We start from the raw sequence: 10112 nt of genomic DNA on the forward strand, positions 1-10112 counted from the left end.
TTAAAAAGAAAGGGCCTCTGGCTCAATTACCGTGAAAATAACATCGTTTAGAAATAATATCCTGTCAAAGGAGTGGGTGGCATTCACCACCTCCGGTGACAGCAGTGGTTCCAGCACAATATTTCGCAGCCTAGCAAGATACGGTATTCTGCGCAGCTCTTTTTTCCCGCTCTTCGTCTCTATCCACCATTCATCCTCGGGGGGCTTGCTTATCTCGTCGGAATGTGTGGTCTCATCCAGTCTGATAGTTCTCGCAACCCCTAATTCCTCAAGTCGACTATCGAGCTGCCGAAGCTCCCCCTTTGTGTCATCCCAACTTCCACTCTCGTACAACGAAAAGTAAACATTCTCAGGGCCGATCTTTGCTATAAGCTCCAGGACCGAATTAGACCAATGGGACTTTAGAATTTTAGCCGAGTTCCAGTGGTTACTGGCAATAAAGACACGCCCCAGAGGAATGTTCGCGGCTGCAGCTGGGGGCTCCGGAGCTCTCGAATCGAGACGGTACAGCAGGTCGTGTACTGCAAACACGAATAGTACAAGGGCTATCAGAGCTCCTCGTCGAGATCGCCGAAAGCACGCAGGCATATCTTTTTTGTAAGTAAATGAATATAACGGGTGATCAACCGGTAATCCCCCGAACATAAAAAGGTGAATACTCTGATTCAGGCACAACTTGCCCATCATAATTTACCACAATTGCCAATATAATAAGGGGAATCACGTGATGACACTGGCTAGGCGTTTTTGCCTTGGCCGCGCGGCAGCTGACTGAATAGTACCAATGATTGCGAGCCCGGAAATATTTACAAGCTCATGAGAGTTGATCCTGTGTTTGCGCCTAAACACCGGACAGCGTTTTTGGCGTTAAAGAATATCAAGTCCGACGAGATTCAGGTTTCTGTCGGAAATGCACCGGGATAGAGTTACAAGGTGACACATGAATGTAGTTCTGGACACGGAAATCTGATTGCCAAAAGAACCATAAACCTGCCAAGGGAAGAGTAACCTTGAGCTGAAGCAGGCCGAGACCCTATTTTGAGAAGGAGTATGTAGCAGTGTGTTGTAGTCCTTCTTTGGATCTTCTTGCTAGATACGGACTCTAACTGGCTTTACAGAACGACAAGGATCGTAAATTAATTAACTTCACTGTTCTGTAACCTGGTAAGGACATATTAATCTAGGCAAATATATTTCCCAGCTACCAATGGTATGCTTCCAGCAGTTTGAGAAATAGAGTACATGCATAGAGCACACAACTACTCTATTCCTGCCTTATGCAAATTCAATGGGCAGTTGCGCAGATGATGTCACTTCGTCCTTCTTGCGCTGAGCTGCATGGTTTCTCAATTCGTCAAAAAGCCACCTCTCTCATACTTTATATCATGTTTGCCGAGTGTGACGGGCCTTCCTGCATGAAAGATAACGGTTATCTGCATCAAGAAGAAAGAAGCAGAGTCAACGCAGGGGGTTGTGCTCCTCGGACGTTACTCAGAAGTAATATAAAAGATATGCAACGGAAAGCTGGACGCCTGGACCAGTATACTGGGAGCTCGATCACTGGTTCGTTTGGCCCAACAAAAGCCCACGGCATCTCAATTGCACCTGGCACCTTCCACATATGTATATACAAGCTCAGATTTGTCAACTCTCGCGTTCCCATTCCTTATATACAAATACATGGGTGGGGTTCAGTGACCAGGAGGGAACAGGAAGGGTAATATTAAACATAGGAAACCTTCGCGGATTGCGAGATAAGGTAGTAGATGATATTGAGAGTGCAATATCAGGAAATAAGTGTTTCTGTGAATTGGAACTAGCATAATATCACGCGCCGCACATTCCCGGTGATATTTCGCTCGCAAGTTTCTAGAAGCCCGCTTTAAAAAACTATCGAACGCTAGTAGTGTACACGATCACTAAAGGGCAGGAATCATACGCCATTAGCAGAATAGGAGGATGTAAGAAAAACATGGCCACAAAGTACGAGAAATCAGGAATCACAGCAGTAAAAAAAAAAGTTCAGATTAAATCGCTTTAGTGTAAAGAGAGAAAGAGAGACTGAACGAGTGAGAAAAATTAAGGAACAAATAAAAGAAAATACATGCAAATTCACATCTTGATATCCACGCAAATACATCACATTACTTCTTCAATAAACCCCTCCGACTGTTCTTAGGTGACGCGTTGCTCACCATATCGGCACTTTTGAAGCTCGTCCTCAATGTGACCTTGCCCTGCCCTACAGACACGACAGTCTCGCCGCCACTACCAGTATCGTCCACAACAAATAGCCCCTCTCCAAGTTCCTCGTCAGCACGGATAAGATGGTCATCTTCAGCGCAAATCTTGAATTGTTGATCTGCCGTGCACTGGAACTTGAACTCCTCGTCCCAGAAAAGCTCGCCTGTAGACTTCTTGACCGACTTGCTCTTGTGAAGTTCCTTGTTATTTCCTGCTGTCTTGAATCGTAGACGAACATTTGCACTGGTTGGGAATCCGGTAGCGCTAACGATTCTGACAGTTGCAATTCCGGGTTCCGCACCTGGTGCAGCGGCCCCGGGCGCTGAAAGAGTGCTGGAAACGCTCCTACTGCGGCTGTGGGGGCTTCCACCAGAAACCCCGGTGGATGGTGGGCTTAATGCAGAACGTCTAGGTGTTCTTCCATCGTCCTGACCCGCGGTACTTGGGGGAGTTATTTTCCCCTCAACAACACCACTCGCCGCAGTAAGGCTAGCACCGCCGTTTGTGGAAGGCCTGACAACAGGCTCTTCCATCATCACTACTTCCTCCTCCCCGTCATTTGAATCTTTCTTGACACGGCCGAATGTGTTCTTCTTCAGGAAAGAAGCACCTTTGGTGATACCCCCCGCAGCAAACCCACCAACCTTGAGTGGGGCACCGGCAACACCTGTGACGATTTTTCCGGGGGTGGCAAATGTACCGTGGAAGGTAGAGGACCCCTGTCGCGATCTGACGACATAGTCCGCTCTGAAAAGAATACGAAGGCGGATTTCACCAAACTTCCCTTCTTCTCCCTTTTTGCCTGTCAATTTGAGGACAACTACTTTCGGAATAAATGGCTCCAGATCTGTCAGATCGATACGACCCTTGCATAAGAAATCGGCCTAAATTTTGTAAGTACTGATTTACCGGTTTAATATATAAATATAATGAATAACAAACCTTACTACCAAGGTCCCAATCAAAAATCTCCACAACAAAGTTCGCCGCAGTGCGCGATACAACCTTCGTTTCAAATACCTCGTTCCAAGCAGGGTGTAGAGTCTTCTTCTGCACTTTGGTTTTGTGTACCTCCTTGTCATCGAGCTCGAAGACACAGAAAGGATCGCTCTTCCCGTTTCTATCGGCAGATGGGAGGTTTGCAGCGTCAAGGATATCAACACGGACGGTGCCCATGTTGTTGATGCTCTCACTTGGGTCGAGCCTCATCAGGACTGGGATATACTTCAGACTGATCTTGATCTTGCTGATATCTCCATTCTTGTCCTTCAAAGAAAGGATAGTGGGGTTATTCAAGCATTGCTTGAGGGTCTCAAGAGTGTTGCCTTGTAGCTTAGCGAGAACATCATCGCTCTCGTCATCGATGTCCTTCCCGTGTTCTCTCAGGCGGATGGTGACTTTTGAAAACTCCAATTCCCTAACGAAGGCATCACCAACTTCTCTGGCTTAGTAAACACTCGACTAAATTGCTGGGAGTTTGACTTACTCTCGTTGATCTTGATGTTTTTCGCTTTGATTTTGGTAGTTGCATATGCAGGATACAGCATGTCGTCCATGAGTACTTCAACATAACAATCTTTGTGTGCGAGTTGTCCCTCGATGATTTTGAAGATTAATAACCCGGAATCTATTACACGTCAGAAATAGTGCTTTTTAATGTGTGAATCCAAAGTATTACCGTATTTGACTAGTTCCTCAGGCGTCAATCTGACCTTTGGTATAGTCTTGTTGTCCTCATCGCTTCCTGTCGGGCTTGTAGCTGTGATTGTGTTTTCCTCATTCAAATCTTTTTCTTTCGCATTTTCGACAGCAATTGGGTCCGGGTTGTCTCCTTTGAGCGCTTGCGCCTCTTCCAGGGCTTTCTTTTTCTCCATTTCAATCTGCTCCTGAATTTTCTTGTCCTCTTCTTCCTCTTCAGGATCGGCAATATTCAAGCAAGGATAAAAGGCAACGGTAAAGCTTAATGTTCCTTTCTCGGAACCCTTCCCGTCCTTGAGTGCCCTCTGCTGGTTGACTTTTTCGCTGTGCTCCATGTACAGGCCATTATCCCCCTCCTTAACATATTCACCTGTTTCTATGTCGACAAAGCCGAGAGAACGATCCTTGCCCATCTTTTCCTGATCCATCACTTCCAGGTGCAGTTTCTCCTTAGCAGAATGGACAGGCACGTACAAAACTTCGTCCCAATCTGGATTGAGGTCGTTTTCAAAAGTGACAGTTCTGCCTTTTTCGACACCAGAGAGAAGAACGCGGACGTATGCGTCAGATTTGCCGAGAGCCTCCAGGTTCCGAAGATTCCTGCCATTCAAAAAGTGAAGTCTCATAACACCAATGGGAGTCTGATAACCTCCTGTTCCAGAAACGCCTTTGATAGTCACAGGCTTCCATTCAGCACTCAACTTGACGCGACCAGATTTGACTCCAGAGAGATTAAACCAATTGGTGCCTTTCTTCGTCATCTCAAGCATTTCGTCCAGTTTAATTGCATACCTTCCGAGTTCCGGGTCCGCGGCCAAATCACGATCATCTTTGATAACAATTTCCAAGTTGGATCCCTTACGGTCTGTGATGAGCATTTCGTAGGCATCTTCCCAGATGGGGTCGTTTGTGCGCTTTATGATCTTGGTCTTATGAACGAGTTTGCGGTTGAGGAGCTGACAAGCGTAAGGGGACAATTGCCCGACCAAACTTTTGCTAGAATCCAGCTCCTTCGCTTGGGAAACAGTCCATCGTAGAATACCAGTGTTGCTTTCGGGGACAGGCTCCTGTGTACCGTCCTCCAGAATTCGTCCTTCCAAAATTGGAAAGAACCTCAGATCGCAAGAAACTTGTCCTCTCGCTTTTCCGTTTGTCATCACAGGAATGCTGACATTTTCCTGTTCCGGACTCTCCGTGAGACCGTCCAAAGGAAATGTGGCTGTTCCCAACTCCCTATCCTTTCTGATTTCGTTGAAGTCGAATATTCCCAAAGTCAAAGGGTCGTTGAAATTTGTGATAATGATATATTTCGTTTCATTCCACCTGGGGTTGGTACTTTCCTTGATGATTTTCGTGCGGGCGACTTCGACGCGGTTGTTAATTGAGCATACTGCGTATGGATCGGGGGTGCCACTGAATTTATCGGGGTTCTTGAGACCATGGGCATGATGGATAGTAACAGCAAGTACGCCAATAGCAGTATCAATTGGGGCACCGCCCAGCATTTTGGCAACCTCGACAGTGAATACATTGGGAGCGTAGAACATAGGACGGAGATTACTGTGGATTTGATCTTGAATGAATCCACTCAAACCGGGCAAGAAACCGATATCGATACCAAACGTTTCACCACCAAGAGGCTTCAATGCATAGTCAAATTTTGGAGGTTCTATGAAGCAGACATCAACTTTCTCGATCTAGAACAAATATGTCAGCTCTAGATTTCTAAATGTAACTAGTTGGTACTTACATGTGGGAACGCGATTTGAAGTTTCATTTTGATCTTCATAAGTCCGGTAAATGCCATATCCTCGACGATAATTGGTATACCCTTGCTCGCAATACCTTTGCCGACACGGACTTCGAGGACGATTTTACTGTGCATGCGTCAGAAAGATCGAGATAGGTTAAGTGAAATTCACGGTACTTACGGGTTCACCTTGTTCTTGAGCTGTCGGCTTGTCAAGTCTGCGGTATCATTAGGAGTAAAACTGAACTTCCAGTCCATTTCCACAGTGTCGTCATCCGTCTTTGGGTAGGTTTTTACATGTTCAATTCTTGGTGGCTTTGTTCCAAGGGTAAAGGTGGTCAGTTTTAGCGAGTCGATGAAACCAGGAGTTGCCCCAGCCAAAACTTGGTCAACCGTGTTAACGATTGTCGCGGCGAGTACGGGCTGGTAGATGGGCCAAAATTTGACAGTAAATGAGTTGATCCATTCGAGAGACTCGACATCGGTATCCAATCTTTGTTTTGCGAATTCGCGATTTAAATCGTCCCGGACGTTACGACGAACTCGCATCATCGAAGTTCGGTAGTAGGTTGCACAACATGCCATGATAATCATAATCCAACCAATACCACCGCCAATTAGAGTCAAAAACCAGGTTGCAAGAGATGTGAACAATATGATGCCCGCATTATGATACCAATCTAGTCATCAAAATAATTAGAATATTACACAATGGAGGTCCTGGCTCCAAGAAACTCACCTCCGAAGAACTTGTCGTCTAAATTGGCTTCCACAAACGTTTGGTGGTTTTGAGCAATAGCGTCGTCTAAACCAAGAGCATCGTTTAAACTGCCAAATCTAGGCTCCCATCCAACGCGACTCCATTCCCCATCGCCAGCTTTGGGGAATCCATTCACCATTCCCGGGTCTTTAGGTGCCACAGCCGATGTAGGGGTTGGTGCTACTGACCCATTTCCCCCATTTACTCCGTTTGATGTTTTGAGGGCACCGTTCGTTCCGTTCGTTCCGTTCGTCCCCTATATAGCCAATAAGTAAACTTTGGTTCACATGCTCAAGTTGGAGCATCGATAAGCGCCCCCGGGAAAACTTACAATATCTGTGGTGACGATGGGTGCAGCTGGTTTGAGCGATGAAAGTGATGGCAAATTTAGCCCTGCAGGAATGGCCTAACTCGTGGGAAGTGAAAAAAGTCAATAATCTTATTTAGCTACTATGCCACTGGCCTCATGATCTGCGGCATGGTTCATCGGCGTCCTAAAAGTCTGAGAGGCGTACCTTTTTCACTTGCTCTGCTTTCTGTTGAGGTGTTGCGTTTGGGTCAAACTCAAATACATCTGCCCCCTTATTTCTCGCGTCCTTTGCAATTTGATGCTCCTCTACTTTGGCATTCTCGCGGTGTTCAGACCAAGAACCCGGCGGAGAAACAGAATCCGCCATTCTCAAGTCAAATTAATTGACTTGTGAGTAGGGTGAGGGATATTGCGTCTTTCCCAGTGAAATTAGAGGAGAAACTGTCGAGAGAACGGTTCGTGGTGAGAATGAAGGAGAGTGAAGGTCGAGTGATTAGGGGTTTTATGTCGACGGCAACGAGATGGCTCAACCGGCGACGATAAGGAGGTATTGTATTTGACGAAGATAGAATTGAAGTATTGATAACGTGATGCCTCCCTCGTGTGAAGATGACGAGTGGTGGTTCACCAATCTGGGGACGGGATGATCTGAAAGAAGACAATTGCAACACAGAAGGCAAGAAGATAAAAGAGAGTTGGAGGGGAAGGGAAGGGAAGGGAAATGGGAAATCGAGGCGGGAGGGGAGACAGTCAAGTAGGGAAAGGAAATAGCACAAGGAAGGACGGATGCAGGATAACTGCTGGACTGAAATGAAGCAAGGTAGGACTAAACACCAAACAGTAAAATGAATTAAAAAAGCAGGTCTCAGACACACACACACAAAAGGTCAAAATACGCTCTGCTTGAAGTGATGGTGGTGGAGCAGCAAGTGTCAGGATGGTGGTGACGACGTAGTCTATCCAGATCCCAGTCGCCAAAAACATCCCCAGCCATCAAGATCCACCCACGCAGCACTTCCCAATGCCCATTGCCAGGTTTCTTGCCAATCCTTTACTTTCGAAATGTTCCTCTCTTGTATGGTCCTCTTCACTGGAAGTCAATCTCCTCCCACAATGCCCCTTGTAGACAACCACATACACATAATGGCTCACCACCAAAGAGTACTCGTAAACCTACGTCTGCTTGTCTCTTGTCCAAAGTGTCTATCTGCATGCCTGATCTTGCCCAATGCACTGTCACATACGCAACAACGAGACAGGTCTATCTCGAGTGTGAGGTACTCTAGACTGCAGCATGGGAGACTACGATAACGCACGCAACCTTTCTGCCCACGCGAAGAAACGAAAAAGAAAAGAAAGCGAGGTCAATCCATTCAGCTTTGCGTCATCATGCAAAGAAGGTAAACAGACAGGGATCTGTGGACACCCTGACGACACACTTTCAGCTACCATTCGATGTTTCTCTCCAGCTGCTACATAAGAGGCATGTACTTGGTAAACCAAGAAACTCCGCCAGACGAAGTATACCTATCAATAAACGTCAACTTTAAGTAGAGTTCTATGCTCACAATACCTACTACATACTCAAAGAGATCGACATGGCCCCGGAATCCGGTGGAGAGTTTGCAACTATAATTTGTTTGCACGTGTAATTAGTAGATACTGTGCTATATACATGCGTAGATGTAGGTACACACTCTACTACACGGCCTAGAGTACATGTAGAGTATGAACCCAGTACTGTCTATCATGCGGTGAGAATTCCCTACTAGTAACTCTAGATCTTGCCAAAGTGTTGTCACTCAAGACCAAAGATATTTTTTCAAATTGTTTTGATATCAAACGCCACCAAAATCGCCACCACTGTGGGTACATAGCACAGCCTTAAATTCCGTAGTTCCTAATGCACAAACTGGCACAAAAAGGATTTTTATCTCGAGGCGTTTATTTCTTTTTTTCCCCCCAATTCTTTTTCACGCCTCTGGAATTGTTTTAATCTCTTATGACATTGGCTAGGTACCTGAAATGGCATCGGTTTTTTTTTCTCGCCAGATTATCCCTGAAAGTTGGTACCTGCTGGCAGCTGTTTGATCCCAAGCATAAGGTACCGATTTCATGGGCCACGATGCGGACCGGACGTTCAGAAATAGTGGAGGACACCAAAGTAACGCGAATTGGATCCACATGCATATGCAGTATTTGTCTGAGATGAGATACTTTACATGTAGGTACTTCCATGTAAGTACTGGCTAACACAAGTTCGGAGATAAAAGAGACGATGTTTAAAATGTTTTAGTCCTTTCCCGTATATACTCCAAACCAGTTCCTCGAGGCTGAGCGATTTGAACTTAAACTTCAGGACGCCGCGCGCCAGATTATGAAGTACATGTACTCATAATTGGACCGAATACTGCCTTTTGGTACTTGGAGCACGCCACCGCCTTTTTTAACGATCTCGATATTCTTTTCCTATGGGAGTACAGTACCTACTGTGGGTATTCACAAATGTATCCGGCAGGCCAATGATGGCCGTGTTTGCGATCAAGCATATCACCCACCTGAAACAGACCAGATAAATATTGACCACCTTCCCCGATGCCACTAGTGATGTAAGCGGTACGATATGTGAATAGTCTACTTTATGTACCTGTCCGACTAGTAGGTCTCCAATGTCGATTTTTTTTAATGCAACTCCGATAGTCGAACGGCATGTAGCCCGCCTACGGAAGGTTTGCGGGGAGGATCTCACCCTCTCCGAGAAACAAAGAGGCGTCTATTTTAGGCCTCTGACAAATACTTTCGAGGGACACTTGGAGCAACAGGTGGCCCCCGCAGTACCTAGCTTCAAGATCCAATCTCAGGACACCGGTCGGTGGCCGCTGCATCACTCGGATTTCCTTGGTTTCATAGTTTATGCGACGTGCCACCATTGAACATGCAAGAAGTGTCGATAAGGGGATGCGACAATTGGGTGCAGAAACAAATGCAATGCAACATGTGGGGAAAAAGCCACACGCATCAAGAGTGGACAGACAGTATTAGAATCTGATAGTTATGAAATAAATAAATAAAAGAGTTATTGGACTGATCTAATGCATCAAATCTCGGGACGTCAATCCCCCAAAATCGACAATTGAATTGATGCATTTCTTTACCACGAAGTCTAAGTTCAAGGGCTTAAGCCAAGAAAGTCACGTGTCACTAAATTTAGCCAGTCAGCAACTAGAGTAGCTACCACCGGAAGTTCGACAACTGTCGACAACTGTTTCCAATTCTACCATCACCAACACGAGCTTCACTCTATAACCCATAGTTTCCTATCGATCCACGCAGAGCACAGGTTGCCCATC

General features: G+C 45.9%; 2 protein-coding genes across 2 annotated transcripts; both read right to left on the reverse strand.

The window, feature by feature from the left end:
- On the reverse strand, positions 1-588 carry H6S33_005372 (uncharacterized protein; the record flags this gene model as incomplete). Its single annotated transcript, XM_044837569.1, has 1 exon — positions 1-588. The coding sequence occupies one exon, from the start codon at positions 586-588 to the stop codon at positions 1-3; it is 588 nt and encodes a 195-aa protein (XP_044698681.1).
- Positions 589-2144: 1556 nt separating this feature from the next.
- On the reverse strand, positions 2145-7129 carry H6S33_005373 (uncharacterized protein; the record flags this gene model as incomplete). The annotated part of the gene is made up of 9 exons (XM_044837580.1): positions 2145-3128; positions 3187-3680; positions 3731-3871; positions 3923-5639; positions 5693-5819; positions 5874-6372; positions 6432-6708; positions 6784-6858; positions 6968-7129. 9 exons carry the CDS (start codon positions 7127-7129, stop codon positions 2145-2147), a joined length of 4476 nt encoding a protein of 1491 aa, XP_044698682.1.
- Between the last annotated feature and the right edge of the window lie 2983 nt (positions 7130-10112).

The sequence above is a fragment of the Morchella sextelata genome (assembly GCF_020137385.1).
Source record: "Morchella sextelata strain SCLS chromosome Unknown scls_2, whole genome shotgun sequence".
Lineage (NCBI taxonomy): Eukaryota > Fungi > Ascomycota > Pezizomycetes > Pezizales > Morchellaceae > Morchella > Morchella sextelata.